A 22,325-nucleotide genomic window follows, 5' to 3' on the forward strand; every position below is an offset into this window, starting at 1 on the left:
CTGAGGCAAATCTCTTAAACTTAAAATTTTTTTTTGTAATTTTAATTTTTTTTCCATTTAAAATGCCAAGCAATTTTTTTTGACAACCTTTGAGAAACTATATAATGTGGCGTAATTATATAGTTTGGTAAGGCCCACATGAAGATGCCCTTCCTGTTATCCTCCATCCTCAGTTCTTCATCAACAGACTGAAGACCCTTCAATCTAAATCTACAAATGAAATCAGTAATTAGACAAACTTAAAAACTTAACTGGGAAGTCACATTAGGAGTTCACTTTTTGTTTTTAATCAAACTGAAAATTCCCTACTTATTTTTTTCTTTGGATTTGAAAAGCATTAGCAAATCAAATCACTCAAAAATAATTTTTATTCTTTTGGCCTTTACATGACAAAGGCCTGACACTGCAATCTAATTGTGCCGTCTTTAATTTACTGTGTTTTCTTCACATGTGCACTTTGGTGCAGTTAATAGCTGTTTATAAAGGGCTTTATAAGTAGACATTGACTCAATTGCCTTCATGATATCCACTGAAAGCTTAATTGTTTACAAAAAGAATATACAGAAAAGCCATACTCTAACAAAAGTTTTTTTTTTTGTTCTTTTTTTTTATTAAATGGATATGTACAGCACATCTTCATCATGAGAATTCTCTACTTTGTTCCAAATCTGAAAACAACCACAAACACATAAACATAGGGTGTGCTTTCAGGTCCCGAAAAGTTTCAAACGTCCACTTATTGCACCAGAGCCTAAAAGACTTCAGTCCCACGTTTGACGTTCAAGCGTTACGGGAAAAAACGGGCGGAGAAAAACAAAAAGGAAAAGGCAAAAAGACAAAACAAAACAAACAAAAAATAGCCCCAAAAACCTGGACCAACATCTCTGAACAAAGACAGCCAAAACAGAAGTTGCTCCACGTTCGTTTTCATCACAAACGACCCAGAGGCGGCCTCTAAAAATCCTGATAAAATCCATAATTTAGAAAGGAAAAATCTTTAAAACAGACTGAAGATTTACTGACGCGGTAAGCGGTGCGGCTCCACTGAACCCATTCAACTTTACGTCCGGGTCAATTCCAATACCTGGTCAGCAGAGCAGGTTCTTTTCCCCTGATCCACTCAAATGTCAAAAACAAACACAAAAATAACAACAAAAAAAAAGACAAAACCCCCCCCAGCAATTAAAGTGAAATTAAAACCTCAAGGGAAACGGATGCTGTGTTCAGAAATGTTTCCCGTAAGAAGAATAAAATCATTATGGAGCAATTCCACAAAAAAATGTTGAAATGTAAAGAAAAAAAAATTTACAGTCTGATTCTTTTTCCCTATTTGTTTTTTTTTTTTATGTTAAATGCAGGGATAAAATCATCCTAAGGTGTACACCTTGATAAAATAAATCGTCACTAGGCGACAATGCAGGAGCTGATCCGTTTCAGCAGGTTTTTGTTTGCAGCTGAGTAAAGCCAGATTAACGGTGAAACGATAGTTTTGGTTTTGTAGTAAACAATTCCAACAGAGGCAAAAATAAAATGTCAAAAATGATTTGAGTGCGACAACGTAGCAGTCTGTACTCCCAACAGGATGATTTAGGTTTTTCTTAGATTTGTTTTTTTTTTTTTTTATATATATATATTTAGTTTTATTATTTGGCAGTGTTAAACTGTAAAGTTTAAAAATGATTTTAGAAAATAGAAGAGCAAATCTTCAAAGTAAAAAAAAAAAAAAAGACAACCTAAAAACACATTTTGAAAACCCCTCTGTGTGAATGAGATCTAGAATCCTTATTTATCCGAACCTCAAGCTCCTCTACAGCCAGAAAGGAAAGAAAGAAAGCAAGCGAAGATCTCTGCAAAAATCAGGAAAACTGAACGACAGACGAGCAGACAGTGATGGGGAAAATTGCCGGAAAAAGCAAGTGACGGAGGCCGCAGCGGAGAAAATCCGAGCCGAGATCCCTGAGAAAAACGATCCGGGTTTGTTTGCTGGACCTGACCTGCGGCAGGGCTACCGCGATCGACCCCTGACCCCCAACGATGCAGTACGGTGAAGAGGACCGAGTGGGAAATCCCTCGTTTCGCTGGAGCACATTTAAGTCAGGCTCTCCCTATAGAAGCCCAAATGTGCCACAATTTATAATCTAGATAGATCCTTAAATAATAGCACGTCCTTTGAAATTGAAATTATCTCTAGAAATAACTTACTGAATGTAAATCCAACATGCCGTTAGTAAGAATATTTACAAAAAGGACGTAATATTTTATAATTATCTCTGGTTGCAAACTTTAACATTAAAGCAGTGGTTGTTGGGGAGCAACCACTGCTTTTCACAATATAATCTGACATGCTGTGTAGATGAACCAATCAAATGTTACATTAGCTTTACATCAGAATGGAACAATTAACTAAAGAAATATTATAACTTTAAAATGAATTTCACATTTAAATATGCACTTTTTTTTTCTTTTTTTTTTACAAACTTAAATAATTAGGAGCATATTTATTTGTTTATGAAACGCAACTTATTTCCCCGGACCTTCAATTATAAAACTAAATAAAAATTATGTAAAGATTTGTTTATTTAGCGTATTAAATGGGCGATCGAAGCAGGCCGAATAAAAATCTGTTCTCTGCTAAAGAAATACGAAATTACAAAACGCCCAAATCTCAACAGGAAGAAAAAAAAACAAGGAAAAATGTTTTGTGTCGACTAAAATGCATTTTTTGTTTTGTTTTACGTTTTTAAGGCAGTAGAGATCTTTCTGTAAATTTGCCCCCCGCCCCCGAGGGAAATCAATCCATTAATTGCAGTTATAGTGATGAAATTAAACGGGGTATTGCCACTTTAAAAATGCAATTAAAAAAAAAAAAAAAAAAAGAAAAAACATGAAAGTGCAAAACAAAAGATTTTAATGCCCTTTTAAAAACCTACAACTAGATCTCCGGGATGCTTCTTTTTTTTTTTAGACGAACCTCAAGCTGAAATGTCCCTTCAGTTGTTTGGATGTGTATTTTGATAAACCCAAATCTGTTTGAAATATTTATAATTTACTAAAAAAAGAAATGCAGTCTAATGATTCTTTCCTCTTCAGTTGTGCCGTACATTCCTAATATGTTAATGAAAACAAATTCTGCCTGCTTAGTCCAATATATGAGGTGAAACGGACCCTCAATGCTGTCTCACTTTAGCAAAGCCACAGTATATATATAAAAAGAAATCCTAGAATCGCCATAAAAGATCTGCTCAGCTGCCCGTTAGCTTAAAACACGCTGGGCATATCCCAGCTTCAAAAGGCATCTCAGGGAGATTTGCTGATTTAATCTGGATCAGATTTTTAAAAGGAAAGAAAATTTTATTCCATAACCCGCTTTCTGTTCTAAAATGGCCGAGAGACGATGATGAGCTTTTGATTCAAAGAAACAACTCAAAAAAAGAAAAAAAAAAAAAGAAGTTTTTTTTTTTTTTCCTTCCCTCCTCCAGCCTACAGAAACACAGACCCGGCTCACTCTGATACTTTAGTCGCCTCAAAGTTAACAGCCAACTTCCTGTGCTTCCTCTTGGAGGCGGAGCTATGGGCGTGGCCTGCAGCGGGCGCACTCTGCCTGGGAGGCGCGTGTTGGACCGCCGTCTTCGTGGAGACGGCGTCTGTCGGGCCGGGGCTGGACGAGGCGGGGTCGCTGTTGGCCTGGTGCGCGTGTGGCTGGTGTGGTTTGCTGCTCTGTGATTGGTTCTGAGCAGAGCTCTGGGCCTTCTGGGATTGGTTCCTGGCAACGGTTTGGGCGGCGCTGTAAAACTCTCTGGTTTCCTGGTTCTTCCTGTTGGCCGATGCTCGTTTTTTAGTCACCTGCACCAGTTTGGAGTAACGGAGGGAATGAACAGAGGATGAGGCTTGTGCTTAAACGAGACAGAAATACTGAAGCTTTTCTTCCAGCTCACCTGTAAGGGGATGAACTGGTTGTGTGACCCGACGTGTAGAGGGTTGGGAGACGGCGTGTGGACGGCGCCGGGGAAGGTTCCGGGTGCTGCGTAGAACGGCTGGGTGGGGTGGCGGTGGGGAGGCAGGGTCATTCCCCACAGAGGGGAGGGGCCGAAGCCCTGAGAGGGCAGCAGCAAACCGCCTGGACAGAAACAAAATTTCTTACTTAGAGGAATTTTTGATTTTTTTAAATTGAGATTTTAAATGGCAGACCCACAAAATGTTAGAAATCATTGGATAAACATTATTTTTTTAAAGGTTTTATTGGCTCTAGTGGCCTTTATTTGATAGTTAATTGACAGGAAAGTGGGTAATGAGAGAAGGGGGAAAACATGCGGCAAAGGTCGCCACGCCGGGAATCGAACCTGCGACGGCCGCATCGAGGACTAACGCCTCCTTATGTGGGTTGTGCTTAACCCCTGCGCCACCACAGCACATCCCATCACTGGATAGACATGAATCTCACCAAGACCAAAGAGCACAGCAGACAGTCCAGGGAGAAAGTCATAGATTTATTATACATTTGTTTTTCAAGATGTTATTTGGAAGCCAGAGATGTCTGAACATTTTCCCAGATGTGCCAATATTGTCAAATTGAAAATACTCCAAGGAACACAATTAAAACTAAAAATGTAAACGTATTCTTTTGTTTGTTTGTTTGTTTGTTTTACTTACAACTAACAATAATTTTATTGACTCAGTGTTCCATCGAGTTCTGATAATTTAATCATTAGATTTTTTTTTTTTACATTCTGCACATTTTTCACTTAACAGCTAAAGGCTATTAAAAATGCATTAAAAAAATGCAAATAAACAAATTAATCCTCCTTATGAATGATAAAATAAACATTTTATTGCTAAAATGCAGAACCAGCATTCCTTTAGTGTGCAAAGCATAAATATGCAGCAAAAAATACTTCAGCTTTATTATGTGACGAGCTCAATGCTTTCTGCTCCACTTACCGTCTCTACAGTGTAGGGCTGATCTGCTGATTACTTTTATGGATTAACCAATTAATAATGGGATAGAAAAAGTTGCTTAAAAAGAGATTTGTGTTTACAGGATTAGAATCAGGAAAAGTTAAAACAATGCCATTTGAGGAATTCTGGGTAAAACATTTTGCAGACAAAGTTTAAAAAAAAAAATCTGAAATGCAAAATGTATATTTTTTTGTACCGTTTTTGGCTTTTTGATGCTCTGAGGTGCTGTTCTTCCAGAGAACGGCCTCGTTATGAGGTGACAATTATTCGATTGCTACAATAGCTGACGATTATTTCAATAATCGGTTTATCCGATTAATTGTTTAAGCCCTAAAAAAAATAAAAAAACACACAAAATTATGCAAAACTTAAATGAAGTTCTCTGACTGTGGATGAAATGGGATTTCTAAATCATACTGACCAGAGAAAAAAAAAAAAAAAGCATAGGCGTTCCCTCAATCCCTTTGGGTTGATTTTTTTTTAAACTTTTGACAACAACCGCACTGACCTTGCTGGCTGAAGACTGGCGGCATGGCTCCCATTGGCGGCGGGTGCATCTGAGATATACCGGGATAGAGGTGAGGAGGGAGTGGGAACCCGGAGCCCAGAGAGTTCTACATGTAAACACGAAGCCAGACATATTGGATGTTAAGAGTATTAAAACCTCCCATTGACGTCTGAGATCTTCTTCGGTAAATTGTGACGCATTTACCAGTCTTTGGAGGGCAAAGAAGGCAGCTTTCTCCTTGGCTTCATTTTCTGACTGACACTGGGGTCCGTGAATCATTAACCCATTGGACAGCTTCACCTGGCACACTACCGGACCCTTTGAGGGACAAAACAGTGAAGCACAACAAGTTAGATCCCAAAGTGAAACGCGTTCCGGATCTGAGGCGGGGGAGCTGTGAAACGGTGTTACCTGTCGGTTGCGGATGAAGCTGAAGTCGGGCGGGGCCATGCCCACGCCCACGCAGAAACAAGCCAGCTCCGACACCTTCCCGCCTGGCGCAGCGTGAGCAGAGGCAGCCGGCGCTGGAGAGGCCAGCGTGACCGATTCCCCAGGAGGGTTGTTGATTTTTGCAGCTGGAGGGAAGAAGCGTAGGACGAGAAACGTGTCAACGTGGATTCTCCACTGCGCTGCCGTGGAGACGTGCGGCTACGTACCCAGCTTCTTGCTCGATCGCCTTCTGTTCTGCAGCTGGCCAGCAGAGGGAGCTGTGTCTACCGACTCCTGGGATGTTGGACTTCCTTTTCCAGCGCCATCAATCTTCAGCATCTCCTTCAGAACCAGGGTTCCTTTCTACAAAACCCCACCCGGAAAAAAGAAATACCTCGTTCAGGCTGAGGCTTTTTAGTACACTGCAAAAACAATATCTTAAGTATTTTCTGTCTAGTTTCTCGTGCCAATAGCTTAGCAAACTTGGAATACGACAAAACTAAATTACAACCAACTTTTCAGCAAGATAAAGAAGCTTGTTTTAAGCAACTAATTCCTTAATATTGATGAAAAAGTGCCAGTTCCACTGGCAGATTAATCTATAACAAAACATTTCCCCCACGTTCTAAGTTAATTTGTCTGCCAATAGAAGATGCACTTTTAAGGAATTATTTTATTAAGACAAGCCTCTCTATCCTGCTGAAAAGTTACTTTAAATCAGCCTGTCTTACTTGAACTATAATAAGATATTTGCACTGGAAACTAGACTAAATTTACGAGGTATGATTTTGTGTTTTTTCAGTGTGCGACTAATTTTATCATAAGATTATGCAATCACAACCTTCTGTACATACCATGGCGAAGGACTGGGGGGACAACGGACCATCTGACTGGTTGCTGGGTTCCTCCGGAGGGGCGGGAGGCGGTGGCGTTTGCTGGTTGCCCTGGGAGATCTTTAGGTTTGCAATGAGATCCTCAAACTCGGTGGTACCCTGTCGGAGCCAAACAGAAGGAGAATGGATCGTTTTTTTAAAAAAAACATAATGGAAAATAAAGATGTCAGAAGAAGTTTGTGTTTGCTTGAACCTTATTAGCTGTGTTCTTTGGAGGGAAGAAGGAGTTGACGTCTTCATTTTTCTTTAACAGTCTGATGCCACCGGCTGGAATCTGCAAAAACAGAGTGTGTTTCCTTCTTATAGAGCATGTGTGTCAAACTGGAAGCCTGGGGACCCAAATCCAACCCACCGTAACTTTGTATGTGGTACTATGGCTCCTAAACAGAACGGCTGTGTGCTTAAATATAATTTTATCCATCAAATGAAAGCAGTTTTATCTGTTAATAAGATGTTCAATATTATTAACTTAAGCACTCATCGAATTAGCTAGTTATTAATATTTTAAGTTTGTTAATGGGTAGTTTTATGAAAACAGCCCTGATCAGGTGGACATTCGAGCTCAAAGCCTTAGGAGCCGTTTTGTAAACCTCGACAGACTTATAATGACTTCATTGCTCTGTTCTTGAATACTGATGTGTTGCTGTCATCGTTCAGTCAATTAAAATGCTTTTTTTTCTGTATTATTCCAAAGTTCTGGAATTAACCTGAAAGTAAATCGATTCAAAAAGACACTGAGACTATAAACTCTTTTCATTACAAATATAAATTTTCATTTTCCCTTGTATGAATTCCATTACAATTCCTTATGTTCAGCAGATAATGTTGCTTATTGCTCCTTATGAATAAAAAGATAACTTTCTTACAGTTTATTAAATTACTTTAAAGTAGTATTCTAACAAAGTTTTGCTTCACTGTGTTTACTCAGAGATTTACTGAAAGGCTGATTCTTTCCTTGTTGTAAAGCTGCTCCCTAAAAATCACAAAAGTTTAAAATAACCACCAGTAAAACTAACAACCTGATCATATATTCCAACAACAACAAAGGAAAAAAACAAAGACACAAACATCATTGTGCCAGTGAGCTGGAGGTTGGCTGGGAGGGCCGGTCTTCTGGAGCGACTGCCACACGTTGCTGTACTCCTCTTTAGACTGGATGGAGACACAAACACAAGGCTTTACGCTGTTTAAATCAAGCTGACGTACACAAAGCAACATGTGGTACGTACCTTAGCTTGTTGTTTCTGGTTGGGACCTTTAGATGGGGTTTTGTTACCCTGAGTCGCCACGGCGTTCTTGTTGTGCTACAGACGAGGACGTGCAGCAGTTAAAATCCAGAATGACTTCACCTCGCATAATGTCTGCAGTCGTTCCCTCTCTCACCTGTGTGGGTACAAAGGGCGAGCGAGGCGAGTGATTCAGGCCCGCCACGCGCTGCATGCCGAAGTTGGCGCTGGTGGACGGTTGCGGCTTGACGATGGCGGTGAGTTTGTGGGAGCCGTGGTCCAGCCGGGTGCCGTGGGACAGGTTGATGAGGGCGCAGGGAGGGAGGCGGTAACCGCGGGGGGAGGCACACCTGAGCAGAGAGACGGGACGCCTTTACGTCTCATCCGACCAGAGCAGCGCAAGCCTGCTGGGGAAGACTGCAAACACGTCTGGCTGCGAGTTTAAACGGCGTTTATTGAGACGCTCAGAACGTCGCATTCTGTTGTAAATGCCGCCACGTCTGTAAAACCTGAACACGGCGCTTCGATTCTTGGTCTCCATGATGCTTCTTCACTAATTTCACCGGAAAATTAAACAAAACCAGGCGCCGGTGTAGAGCAGAGTATTAGGACCACACTAAGAAAATAATAATAATAATAATAATTTTAAAAAAACTTATGAGAATAAAGTCCTAATGTTACAAATCAACTTTTTTCTCGTAATTTCATTTTGTACAATTTTTTCTTAGCATTACAGTTGGACGTAATTCACTCATCATGATAGACGCATTATTAACAGACTTTATGAAATTCTGATTTCCTGTAGCTGGTTTTCTCCTGCAGTTCATCTCTGCTGAGAAAAAGTTTAGAGGCCTGAACCTGCTTGTTTTTTCTTAGTTTTACCAACAGCTTTTGAAACAAAAAAACCCCTAAAAACACACCAACTCACCTGATGTTAAGACCTCCAGCAAATTCCTCATCAAACAGAACCTCATAGAGAACCTCAGCCTCGCGGTCCGCTGAAGACACAACGATGGATGTTCTTGAAGTAATATCCTCTTTTTTTTTTTGTCTATAATCTAGATTATATGCAAAGTTGAGTGTTTCTACCTCCTTTAATGCCGATGATCGTCCCTCTGTGTCCCAGCGGGACGGTGAAGCTCTCCCTGATGTTGACGACTCTGTCAAACATCCGGTACTCGGCGTCGGGGTCCGGGACCACGCCCTGCTGCTGCTCCAGGGGCTGCACGCAAGCAGCATCGCGTTTTGTTCACCGCATAACAACCGGCGACACAACAAACTAGCGAGAGGCATCACTGACCCGAAACAGGAGATGAGGCTTGACCGTCACACGGACTTTCTTGGTGCTCCTCTTCACCTGAGGGAGGAGAAGTTCCCGTGAGTCGGACACGGCGAGGACAAAGACGACGCTTTGTGATTAGAAGGAGCAAGTCGCAGGATGAGACGCTCACCTTGGTCTTTTCCACGGCTTCCTCGATCTTCTCCACAATGGCGGAGTCCAGAACCTGGAGGTCACATGACGCCCTGCTGGTGGAGCTGACTGGATGACTTTTCAACCAGGAGGTGATTTCAGCCACCTTCTCCGCCCTGTAAAAAGCAGGCAAATAAGGAAAACCCTTACACTTGAAGGAGTTAAGAAAGAAATGTTATTTTTGGCGTGCATCAAGATTTGAAAAGGAAAACACCTTGGGGGGGGGAAACAAATATTCCTACAGTGAAATCTCTACACTTCCTGCTGCAAAATGAAGACAAGAGACCAAGAACCAACGTAGAAACGTTCCCGACAAAGTGACATCCAAGCCCTAGAATGAGAAATCTGAATCCATTTATGACGTTTTTAGCAACCAGTGGGAATGCTGGTAAATTTCTTGAGTCTCTCTGTGGAGGCATCAGCTATTTGGACTTCGGACACAGTTTGGTCACTGTGTGGCTGTTGGTTGTGTTTTGGCAGCAGGATATAAGAAAAGCAAACCACATGCAATAACTCAGGTGAATCAGTACAAAGCAAGTAAACAAAGACTTGAGTCTACAATGTTGTTGAGCTTTGGGGAAAAACCGAAAGACGTCGAATCCTTTCCGTTCCGACGTTGTTTCATTGTGAAATACTTGAATCTGGATGAAAAACTCGTCTGCATGCAATTTCTGTTCCACAACTTTTAAGCTAAAAATATATAAAATATATTAATGGCAAGTGGAGAATGAATGTGTTGTATTTTTATTCACGGCTTATATTTTCTACTGTCCAAGAAATTCTTTGCGTTACTGATTTTGCACACATCGTAGGAAATCTAATCTAATGTTCATTACAATGCATTGAACTTAATTGAGCTCCTGGCTTCTTGGGAAAGAGAAGGCGGAGGTTCGACTCTCCAAACGTCTCGTTTGTTGGGTCTGAATGTTTTCTTTGTCCTCACCCGTTCTGATCCTCTCCCGGCCAGATGTCGTCTTCGTAGAACACGTCATCGTGACTGTTTCTGGACACTGCATCAAAAACTTCAGAAAATCTATGGAAATACAAAAAAAAAAAAAAAAAAAAAAAAAAGTTGAATACATGAATGGGGTGTCTGTTCGCTTTTCGACACAATTCACCTCCACGGGTACTTGCTAATTTAAAAAAAAAAAACTTTTACAATCCAATAAATTTGACATGAAAACAGATGCTTTATCCAGCATGACGGCACAGAATGGAGCCGGCCGATAAGTGGAGCCAATCTAAATGCGCCATACAGTCAAAACTTGCAGCTTGACAAAAAGAAAACCTAGCAGGAAATTTAGCGTAGCAAAGAAAAGATTGTACCTGTCCAGGTATTCAGCAAGCAGCTCCTCCACAGCAGCAGAGTACAGCCACTCTTTCTCCGTTCTCTTGGTGTACCCAGGAACCTCCTCGTTCTTCTTGTTGAACTTCAGGTTAAGCCCAACGTTAGCCCTTTGCTCCCCGCATGGACTGGACACAGCGAAGACGTATAAAGTATGCTTAGCACAAGAACAAACATCTGCACTGGAAGCAAACCAACAAGCATTCAGACACAAACTTCTTCTTGGAGCCTCGGCCGATGAAGATGCTTCCCGAGAAGCGGGAGACGAGGAAGCTGCTGACGCCGAGGCGGGAAGCCAGGACGTAGCCTGGGCAGTACTTGACAGAGTATTTCTGGAAAGATTCGCATAAACAAATGAGGACGGACGCCCGCTCCACGATTTAAAGCGACGCGTCTTCACCGGGTCTTACATGCTGATTGTGGATCAAGTGTTCCAGCTGCGGCTCGTGAGGAACGCTGAAAACCACCCGTATCCGACCGTCTTTGATGACATCTTGAGAGTCCTGGACCTGAAAGAAAAGTTTAAAGAGCGGCTGGCGTTAATACGACTAACACTGCCCAGCTAGCATCATTAAAGTGAGTCTGAGAGATTAGAGAGATTGTGATTTAAACAGGCTGAACTTCAGTTTAAAACAAATATCTAGAAAAAAAAAATTGTACCGTAATTGGATTTTATGGTTTGTTTTTATAGGCTATTAGCCTTTTTTAATTTTTATTTTTTTGCCTTTTTTGTGGGCCAAGTACAGAAGCAGACGTCAGGGCAGATCAATGATCCGATGCCTTAGAGGTTGCTGACTCACCTCTCCCATGGCACCATAGTAAGGGCTTCCCACCATGAAGACTGTCGTTGATGGAGGAAAAAGTTCATCCAAACTCTTAAAGCAGGTCAGATACGAGTAAAAGGCCTTGATGTCCTGAGAATGAGGGGAGAGAGTTAACGTTATTTACAGGCTACGTGAATTTGACGTCCGTGTTCTATTCGAAAACTGAATAAAGAGTAACCCCAAGCAAGAGCAAAAGGTCCTGAAAAGGATATCTCTGCTTTTTATACGTAGAAAAGATATTTGCAGGGAGTTTAACATCCGACGCCTTGCAGCATCGTCCGCTGAACAACTTTGGTCTGAACTAAATTCCTGCACAAGTAGGATAAAATTTTTTTTACTTTTGACTACAACTGCTCCCTCAGTTCTGACTGGTGTGTTATTTCACTGTGTTTATATCCAGGTACCTTAACCACAGTCTGGTAGGCGAATGGGAGAACCTGCTTGGCCCACTGTTTCTCCAGCTCCACCACTCCACTGGCTTTAGGGACATACTTCCTTCCTGTCAGCATCTGACCGTACAAAAGCACGGTTGTCTCGTTCACTGCGATGCCTTTCCTCTTGAAGAAACTGAGAAAAAAACAACAACAACTTTATTCTAAGACAGACAAAATGGATCAAAATGAATTGTTCTGCTTTAGCGGTAAGTAACAAATTACTGTTCTGTGATTCCCTGGACATCCTTCACCCAGTCCTTCTGCTCTTTGTCAGACAGATAAGATACTTTAGTGGGTGGAGGGCTGGACGGCCTGTCATACACTTGTTGGACTCCAGAAGGCTCCTCAAGAGCAAATCTGAAAGATGGGTTGCAAAGTTTTTACATTTAGTAAAAATGCTTTTACTGATTTCAATTTTAGATTTACCAAAAGATAAATGAGGAGTGCAAATGAGGAGGGGAGGCATCTAGAAACGCATGTTCAGAATGTCAATATTCTCACTTGGTTTCTCCATCCGATACCGCAATAACACGAGCTTCCTCTAGATGGGGCCAGTTGACAAACACAGGCTTCCCCAAAAGTTCTGCAGCAACGTGATCACATATCTGCAGATATAGAGCAGGTAAAAAAACAACAAAAAAAAACAGTGGTTGGATATAAAAACAAAGATTGCTGCACAATTCTCTAACACAGAGCATTTCTGTTCTTAGTAGTGACCAGTTCAGGATTTTTCGGACACAAAAACAAATGCTCACCGTTTCCCCATCCTGACTGGGAAGGATGTCCAGAATCATGTTTTCTCCTCTGCTGCTCTGCTGGAACACGACCACTCCGCTCTTCTTCTTATAAAACTACAGGCAGTGAATGAGAAAATATCAGAAATGACAGGAAAGCGAAAGAAAAAAAGGATTCAAAACGTGGATCAAACATGTCATACTTGCAGAGTTTAAGTGAAACTGAAACAAACCCTTCTTTATGGACCTCAGATAAATGCCAAATTTGAGCTGAAGTAACTCTAGATTGTGCTAAAAGTCAACAGGCTCCCCCACCTTGTGCTTGATGTGGTGCAGAGTGGGGAAACCGCAGAAGTATAAAGTCGAGCGGTCGACGCGCTTGCTGACGTGGTCCGATGGCACATGCCAGGCATCCATGGGGATCTGGACTTCCCTGGAACAGCCGAAGAAACTCCAAGTCACAGAGTAGACATTTTCTGAACGCCCTCAAAAGGTGTTCAGCTGTGGCCTTTTCAGAAACTGCAAGGATAAAATGTGTAAATGCACCTGACATGACAATGGACGATGTTTGGGAAGAGCTGCGGCAGGGAGGAGACGTATGTGAAGTCAATGTCTGGGTCGTAGGAGTACATGCCGCACTCCGAGTGCCGGTTCCTGGCCTTCTCTTCCTTTGTCAGTTTGGAACTGAAAGGCTCCATAGCTGCTAAAAGGCACGTCTTTTTCACAGACAGACAAGTTAGTAAGTTGGACTTATGGCCTCAAATTCAGTGTGTGTGCATGTGTGTGTGTGTACCTCGTCTATGAACGGAATGAGCACCACAGCTTCCCACTCCTGCTGCTTTCCATTGAGGTCAGTTTTGAAGTCAAGAGGATAGTACTCGATAATGGGAGAGTTTGGACTGGTCATCAAGTCCTAAAACATAAATAATAAGAACTGATTAATATCTGAATTTCCTATTATACTGTTCCATACTTTCTTTTGCCCATTTTTATACTATAATTACAAAAAAGACTTGAACTGCAAGCAGTTATCAACACATTCCAAGCCCTTCCCAGCAAAATATTAGGCATTTCCTACAGGGTTCAGACTTCAGACATGGAAGCAACAAAGAACAACATCTGTATCGTGGGTGAAAGGAAAGGCTTTCAGTAAGAAAAAATTTCAAAAATTAAAAATACTTTTTAAACGTTATTAATTGCTGAACCTGTAAATCCATCGAATGGGAGACATCGTCAGAGGACATGAAAACCTCTGCAAATCCACAATAATTTTAGTTCAGTTCTCTCCCGTTACTGTGTGACGTATGTTAAAATAATCTGTGCGAAACTGTAATAAATGAACAAGTAAATAAACAAACATAGGAAATAACAGGTTTTGTTTGCATATTTTTTTATATGTGATCCACTGGGCTAATTATTTGGAACACAAACAATCCAGAACTAAAAAAAAAAAAAAAAAAAAAGGCTGAGCCGTCGCTAAGCGAAACTTCAAAGTTTCCCACAAGAAGTTTCATTTATAGGATTCATGAGAAAGTTTTGTGTTTCAGCCGTGACGACAGTGAGGACAAGGATTTCTCTGTGATTCATCGCCACACGCTGACAGGAGCATTTTTGGTGGAATATGCACCAGACCTGGGGGAGGATATGATGTAATATCCTGTTCTCTTGTTTCAGTATATACCAAGGCTGCATTATTTTGGGTCCAATGTTATTTCAAAGCACTTGTGAAGAAACGTTAAAGTGAAAAAAACCTCAAAAGGAAAACTTATGTCAGGGAGCTTTTTTTTTTTTCTATAAGGACTATCACATGAAGCATGTTTGTGTCTGAACAGCTGACTTATTAATTATAGCATGCCCATCTGCGTCTAATTCAGAAAGCTGAGTTGTAAATGTTAGAATTTCATTCTAAATATTATTATAGTCTCGCTTCAGTTTTATTAATGTTTCCCTGTGTCAACTCTGTGAAAACCTTTGTACTTCTCCTGGCCCCATAGCCAATCAGCGGGTGGAAAAGGCGAAGAGGTGTAGTTCCTTTATGTGTCCACACGGCGCGCCTCTGAGCATGTTGATAGACTTTGTGTTGGTGTTTGAGTAGTTACCCTGTAGCCCTCTGGGAGAAGCTCCTTGCTGGCAGCAGGCAGGACAGCCAGCAGCTGCTGGAAAGGCATGAAGGGTTTCCCGAGGTCAAAGGTCAGCTTCAACTCTGATATGTTTCGGATGTCAGACAGAAACGGGGCGTAGTGGAAAGGATAGTACCTGCAGAGGTGTGCACATGTTATTTAAAGCTTGATTTCAAAATGAAAGTGCGATCTGTTTCCAAAAGGTGACAGAATGTCAGAGAAACTCAGACCCCGATTAGAAATACCAAAGAGTGAGTAGTTGCTGTAGCAACCCTCCCTGTATGGGAGATGCACTCACCAGCTCCACGACTGAACACCATGGTAGTAGTAGTGAAGAATCCACTGGATGCCTTCCACATAGCATTTGGCTTGCTTGGCGAGAAATTCACTGCAAATAAGTGGAATCAAAACGTAGCTCTACGTCAGCGAAAGGTGAGAACTGGTGAAGTGATCAGTGACTGACGTTGGGTTTGTCGCTCTGGTAACTATTGTTCTCTGAGCTTGGTTCGTTCAGTTCTGTGCCAGTCAGAGATGGCATGCTGCGCTAGTCTAAGGTAGCACGCAGGCGGGCATTTTGCCACGTTCAGGTGGGCAAAAATAATCTGAACAAAGAAGAACTGCTGACAATCACCTATGTTCATGGTGTCACGGAACTGTCTTTGGTTAAATGGCGCCTCGTAATTTATTTTGTCAATAAGAGGAAACCCAGAGCTGCTTGCTCCATTTAAAGGAAGCTGCCACACAGGAAGCTGTTGTATTTGGGTTTTATTACCAGTCTATTCCACAAATTGTGAAAAAGCTCAATAATGAAGATGGCTTTCAATTCAGAATTAGTTTAAGATATTTTTTTAGTACAACTTAAATTTAAGACTTTGTAAGACCTTTTTTAAGACCATTAATTGACAGAATTTAAGACCTGCGATCAACATATTAGTCACAGGTCTAAATTCAAGACATATTAAAATGTCTTTAATATGTTATTAATTTATTTTTATTTAATAAATTAAAGAGTTATTTTTAAAGTAAATCTAGAATTTATTTTTAAAAATAAAGACATTTTAAGGCCTTAATTCTGGATACATAAATTTAAGACTTATTAAGGATGTATGGACACCCTGATTTTAGATCTGACTGATGTGCCGCAAAGCTTTAAAATAGTCTGAAAAAGCCTGATGTATTCAACAATGAACATTTCTTTAATGTCATTTAGCATCTAAACCACACTCAACTAAAACCCTGGAGTCAGAAGGTCTCATTCACAAACAAAGTGAAATGGAACAAAGTTCAACTTGTGTGTTTTTGTCATGAGAAACTAAAAAAAAAATTGTTTCTCATGACAAAACTCATAAGAACTCAATCATTTGAAACTCAATAATTTGCCCAAATTCTTGTCTTTATATCCATAATTAAATTCTATACTTTTGCATCAAACCCCAGGTTTATAGTTTCCAGAAGAATCTAAACCAGAAATGTGACAGGATACAGTAATCAAATGCTGCCACCGCTGATACATATTTTCACTCTGCTCAACCCTCTGGCACTTTGTGCTGCTGCACCAGCATAAAAAACAAAAACAAAACAAACAAAAAAAACAAAACAAACAATAGCAGGTGTGTTTGGAGACACCTACACAAGACAAACCACTCAGTAACCAACAAGCTCCTGAAGGTAAAAAAAACTGAAAGCTAAAACCAGGCAGAGGCCATTCGAATCGATTCTCACACTACTTTAGAAGTATGAAACATAACTTTCACGTATCAGAACAAACACGGAGATGGAAGCATGTTTCCAAAAAGAAAAACCGTGCTTGCCAACTATTACCGGTAAATGTTGAATTATTTGAATGACACTCACTCAGACACCACATCCACGCCCATCTTGGTCATATAGTACGTCCGTTTGTATTGTCTGAACTCTGTTTCAAACATCTCATCTTTTTCTTCCTCCTCCTCCTCATCATCATCATCTGCCATGTCTTCTTTCTCTTGTTCAGTCACTTTTTCCGATGAGGTCAAGGTGGTGAGATGAATAGAAGAGTCCTTTAATTTATTAGAAACAACAATTTGGAGTGAATATTAAAAGATTTTTTTTAATATCTTAAAAACTGCCATGTTTTAAAGAAACATGGCAGTTTCTTTAAATTGCTGCTTTCCTACCGCCGTCTTTCTCCCAGCTTGGATCGCCGCTTCCTGCTCGGCAGCCAGACCGGCCGACTCGTTCAGGTACTTGTTGCCGATTTTACTCTCGAACCACTTCAAGTCTACAAACACCTCGCTAAAGTGTTCCCGGTCAAACTAGAAGGATGCAGAGAAGTGATAGGAAAAAAAACAACTTTTTACTCAAGATTCCTTCACACTTTTCATGAATAAAAAGGGGGAAAAAAAGGACATGGAAAGAAAGGGAGGAAGAATAAAACGAAGGAAGGACGAAAGCAAAAATTATGAAATAATAGAGGGGGAAGGAAAAGAGGAACGGGGGAGGAAGCTAGGACAAAGCAAGGACGGAATGAAAACACAATGGAAGGACGTCAAGGAAGACACGAATGCCAACAAAGTAAGGGCACAAAAAATTGAAAGGTATGAGGGAGGAATGAAGGACATAAGAAGGGTAGGACTTAAGGAAGGAAGAAGAAAAAAAAAAAATCAAGATACGAGGAAGAAAAAAAAAAAAGGAATTAAAGGCAACTTTTTGATGACTGCTTACCTCAGAAAGTTTCTCCAGGTATTTCTCAAAATTTCTGAGGTTTAAATAGCCATTCTCATTTAGGTAACCTGCAATTATGAAGACATTTTTTCTTTTAATCAACAAACAGTCATCATGACGTACGAGATAAAGAAAGCACATCGCTACATTCTGAGGTAAGTGTGAACAGAACAGACAGAAATTAAAGCTACACACATGTGAAGGGCAATATCAACAACCGGACAGAGTCTGGCACATGCAATCAAACATGTATGATGTGATATAATTATCTGGGCGTGTGTGTTTGTGTGTTAGTGCCTCACCCCCCAGGCTGGGTAGAACACTGACGTAAGTTTTGTACAGCAACGGCAAAGCATCATGATTAATGTGAAGATGAGGGAGGTGAGGGATGAAATCGTTTCCGACGAGGAACCCCATTAATATCCAGTCGTCTATTATTCGCTCCAGATCATAATCAGAACCCATATGACGCTGAAAAACAGTCAGACACAAGAGCATAGATTACAATGAGTATAGAGCGTACTGCAATAGAAGACTTGGCCATCTTCATCTCTATGCAGCACTGGAACATTTTTCACACTTAAATCATCTCTCAAATTGAAATGTGTCAAAGCATAATCATGTGATAAAATGGCCCAGTCAAAGTCAAGATTAGAAAGTCACTGTCCATCCAACCTGACTGAACATGAGCTATTTTCCCAATGGAAAATGTGGAAAAAAAACCCAAAATAAAATAAATGCCTACATGAAGAAATAAATATATTTGAAAACTAATTACCCATCTCCTTCCTACTTTGTGTTAATCTATCACATGAAATTTAAAGAAAACATTATTGGCCCAGTGAAAGACTGTGGTTGTAACAGAACAACAGAAAAAAGGTTGTCCTCCAAATAAAAAACTTTATTTAGAGTCATCTATTTTAACTCTAAATAAAATGTTTCTTCTGCTTGCATTGCATTTGGGGTCACCCTCAAAATGTCACTTTTCATGTAAATGTACCGTTTGGAAAGCTTTGTGTTTAAGTGCGTCACACCTTTAGCTCTGAGAACTCGTAGTCGATGTACTCCCTCATCAGAGACAAATGCAGCAGATGAAAAGTCGTCTCCTCTGGAGCCGTTATTCTGGAAGAGAAGAAACAAGAAAAGGGCTTAAACCACTCGATCAAAACAGCCCAAAAGAACAGAAAATGAATACAGAAAGGAGAGAGAGAGAAAGAGAGAGAAAAAAGAACCTTTTCTGGGACTTTTTCCCTCCAAAGCGGACTTCCTCTCTGAGCAGGGAGAAATTATGCTCATGACTGGTTAAGCCCAACATGATCTGCAAAGAAAAACAAGGAACAAGATGAGCTTCAAAAGGGTTTGAGAAGCAAAAGAGTTTGCTCAAAGCGTACCAGGTCAGCATCCAGCCCATACAGGCAGTGTCGGGTGTTGGGATCATGATTCGGTTTGGCGTTCTCAGAACGGATAAACTCCATGATCTTATGTTCTCCTTCACCCGGTGTCTAGAAAAAAAACAGAAACTTCGACGTCAGTTCAAGCCATTGCTAAGCCTTACATTTAAGCAGCAGCCAAAACGTACCTCATGACCCGACAAGAAGACTTTGACGTTTTGCCACAGCTTGTCTGTGGACACCTTGTTGTGGACAAAGTACTTGAGCTGTTCCTGTAGTCTCGCCATAAAATCGGTGCCTGGAAAAAGTTTAGAAGAAAAAATTGTTCAGCCCCGGGAGATTGGTAAGAATCGCACAAGACAAAAGTCTTTAAACAAGTCAAAATTAAGACAACGAGTCAGAAGATCACTTTTGTTTTTTACATAAGTAATGTTTACAATGAGGCGAGCTTTAGGCCAACCCTACCAGGAGTGATACAGTTGGAGTCGAAGCGAGCTTCTGTTGGAAGAACCTCTCCTTTGTCCAGAGCCTTTTTAATCTTCTCCTCTGCTTCTTTGGCGGACCTGGACGCAAAAAAAAAAAAAAAAAAAAAAAGAAAAAAGCAAAAGAGGGAGTGGTCAGACTAACAATAAAGATTTCATCTTTAAAAGTACAAGCAGTTAATGTTCTATTTAGGCTACTGTAGTTCATTTTTAATCTTATTCATGTGAGATGAACTGAGAATAATCTATATTTGTCTCAAAATAAAAAATACAAACAAAACAAAACAAAAAGAAAAAAAAAGAGAGAAAAACTACAAAAATATACAGATTACATGCATTGACCTCGTCCATTTCTACCTGAATCTGCGTCCTCTCTGCTGGTTCATCTTTGCCCTTGGTGCCACACCGTCCACAGCCATGAAGAAGACCCTGCGTGGCTTGATGATCCGAAACAGTACCTCCAGGTAATGGAAAATGTCTGCAAAGATCTTCTCCTCGGAGATGCGAAAATGGACATCTTCGTCATTTGGGTGAGAACACTGGTGGATGATGCCATTCATGTCCAGATAAAGGTTGTCGAATTCTGGAATCTGCAGGTAGAAAGAAAATATTAAGTCAGTAGCTCATGGATTTTAAAAAACACTGTCAAAGTAAGTTGTATGAATATGTATTTTATTTCCGGTGACATAATATCACACTGAATTTTTTTTTTTAGAAAAAATTCAGTTTTTTCAGTGCATGTCTTTAAAAGGAGAAATTATAAATGTTTGGAATTGGTACTTTCAAATTTTTTTTTTTTCCAAGTTGATAAAAAATGTCTAGGAGTTTTCATGCAGTAATCTATAACATCGTATTTCCGTTGGATGTGAATATAGTCCTAACCAAAACAGTCACTCTTCAATACGGCAAAGACAAGAGAACATGCAATTTAAGTAAAACCGACCTAAACTTGCTCATATCTACAGGAGCAAGCCGAAGAAAGATGATAGAGGACCCATTTAATTAAAGGAACGTGAATTTGGGGAATGCCAATCAATTTTAAAAAAAAAAAGACAAAATCTCCAACATTTATTCTTATAGAAATCCACAAAGACTGGAATGTTGAGGAAGACAAGTCAACCTTTTGGGGCTTTCTGTATGGTTTTATATTTTCAGTCTATTGAACACTACTGGAAATTTAGCCTAGAATGGATTTAACATTGACATTTTTTGTGGGGGGGAAATTCAATGGAATAATAAAACAATTTAAGTGCTTTTGTATAAACTTATACGGGTATAAGTTTATACACTTATAAACTTTCCATGGGGAGTTTATAAGTGTAATACCCTGTCGGTGTGTTATTCTTACAGACTGTGTCCACTTTCTAACTATTTAATTTCTTTTACAGTAGATGTTTTTCTTCAAGGATCACCAGACAAATAATCATCCATAACAATCATCAAGATTAGCGGGAAATGTTTGAAAGTATAAAATAAAGCTGTCAAGGTTTTTCTTTTTTACTTGCATAAGATTATCTGATGCAATAAGAACAACACTGATGAAACGACAGTAGAAAAATTGAAATACTACGCTGAGTCACTGATGTCGAGCGATGTAAGTAGCCCCACTTTACCACGAAATGTGAGCTGAAACTAGAAGTGCTGTTTACACAAATGAAGCACAGCGCAGTATTTCACTAAAAACTAAAGTTGCCCTTTGCCACAACTTTATGTTGCCAGCTGCTATCGCGATGCTACGGTCAGATAAGTCAAATGACTGAGTTGTTGTTTGGAACTGTCTTGCTCAACAATCATCCGAATTACAAGTTTTAAAATATTAGTTTTAATATTAAGTCAAACCGTGCGAGGAAATCACCAAACCAGCTCACAATTAGTGAAGGAATGTGGCTAATGACCTTGTGTCTGTAATGTGTTTAGATCATGCACAAACTATGGCTTGTTTGGAGAAATAAGAGCCGTTTAGTGATAAAGAAAACACAGAGGAGCTACGTGGATTAATAAGTTTCGGGCCGCTGCAAACAGCTAAAATCTTACCTACCTTGTGTTCTTTGACAACTTCACTGAGACAAGGATAGCGTTCAGAAATCCAGCGGTAAAATTTCGGCACCCCCATCTTTACTAGCAAACTTTGAGCTTTTGTATGAGCACGGCAAACAGTCGAAACTGGAAACGGGCCGTTTAGGCACGAACCCGACCAAACAGAGTGAAGGTTTGATAAAGAATCAGTAAAACTCGCTCTGTTTTGTTTCCAACGGCCGCTAACTAGCTTGTTGTCCGTAGTCCGACAGCTAAACTATTCCGACCGTGCTCGGAAAACGAAGGTTCCGGGACCATTGGCCTTTACCTTGATTGCAGAGAAATGAAACTTAAACAGAGCTTAAAAATGTCTTGTAAAAACCCTGCAATTACAATCACATGTTGATGTCGTCTTCTGTTTTCCGTTGGATCCAACTTATATACTTTGTTTTGAAGTCACCTCTTTTATCATTATATTCTAGGTTGTTTAATTCTGTTTTTAATTTAACTTCTTGGAGTTTAATCATGCAAACATTTCCTGAAGATGTTAAGTTAATAATTTCATTCATTTATATTTTTTTATTAACAACAACCAGATAAATTATTTACCCCCTTTCACTGTTTTTTAAATCTAGTAAAGAAAACATTCTCAAAATAATTTTAAAATAAATACCGTCTAATGCCAAAGTGAAAGTATATTTTTAGACCACTGTCATTTATTTAAAAATGAGGTCAAATAAAAGATGAAGTTAATCATTGCATAAATACTCACTCCTTTCAAAGTGAGGGACTT

The 22,325-nt window shown here is 40.1% G+C and overlaps 1 protein-coding gene across 1 annotated transcript; it reads right to left on the minus strand.

Moving 5' to 3' along the window:
• Positions 1-586: 586 nt before the first annotated feature.
• Positions 587-21,828, minus strand: xrn1 (5'-3' exoribonuclease 1). The gene is made up of 40 exons (XM_044134827.1): positions 21,555-21,828; positions 19,874-20,106; positions 19,500-19,597; positions 19,223-19,332; positions 19,035-19,145; positions 18,876-18,961; positions 18,678-18,765; positions 17,946-18,114; positions 17,644-17,711; positions 17,097-17,234; positions 16,795-16,979; positions 15,239-15,328; positions 14,920-15,076; positions 13,614-13,733; positions 13,367-13,536; positions 13,136-13,253; positions 12,842-12,937; positions 12,588-12,691; positions 12,309-12,443; positions 12,057-12,219; positions 11,629-11,742; positions 11,239-11,337; positions 11,045-11,160; positions 10,810-10,956; positions 10,427-10,516; positions 9,464-9,599; positions 9,313-9,369; positions 9,102-9,234; positions 8,941-9,010; positions 8,170-8,362; positions 8,016-8,090; positions 7,855-7,938; positions 6,980-7,060; positions 6,748-6,885; positions 6,121-6,256; positions 5,876-6,039; positions 5,669-5,782; positions 5,465-5,570; positions 3,936-4,117; positions 587-3,843 (listed from the first exon to the last, which is right to left on the minus strand). Exons 1-40 carry the CDS (start codon positions 21,627-21,629, stop codon positions 3,502-3,504), a joined length of 5,091 nt encoding a protein of 1,696 aa, XP_043990762.1. The 5' UTR covers positions 21,630-21,828; the 3' UTR covers positions 587-3,501.
• Positions 21,829-22,325: the final 497 nt, after the last annotated feature.

Source organism: Gambusia affinis, linkage group LG12, assembly GCF_019740435.1.
Source record: "Gambusia affinis linkage group LG12, SWU_Gaff_1.0, whole genome shotgun sequence".
NCBI classification, from domain to species: Eukaryota; Metazoa; Chordata; class Actinopteri; order Cyprinodontiformes; family Poeciliidae; genus Gambusia; species Gambusia affinis.

Coding starts and splice junctions, on each gene's coding strand:
- xrn1 (XM_044134827.1), bottom strand. CDS start 21,629: ATGGGGGTGCCGAAATTTTACCGCTGGATTTCTGAACGCTATCCTTGT. Junction 18,962..19,034: donor ATGGGCTGGATGCTGACCTG/GTACGCTTTGAG, acceptor TTTTCTTTGCAG/ATCATGTTGGGCTTAACCAG. Junction 13,734..14,919: donor TTCTCCCAGAGGGCTACAGG/GTAACTACTCAA, acceptor TTTATGTTTTAG/GACTTGATGACCAGTCCAAA.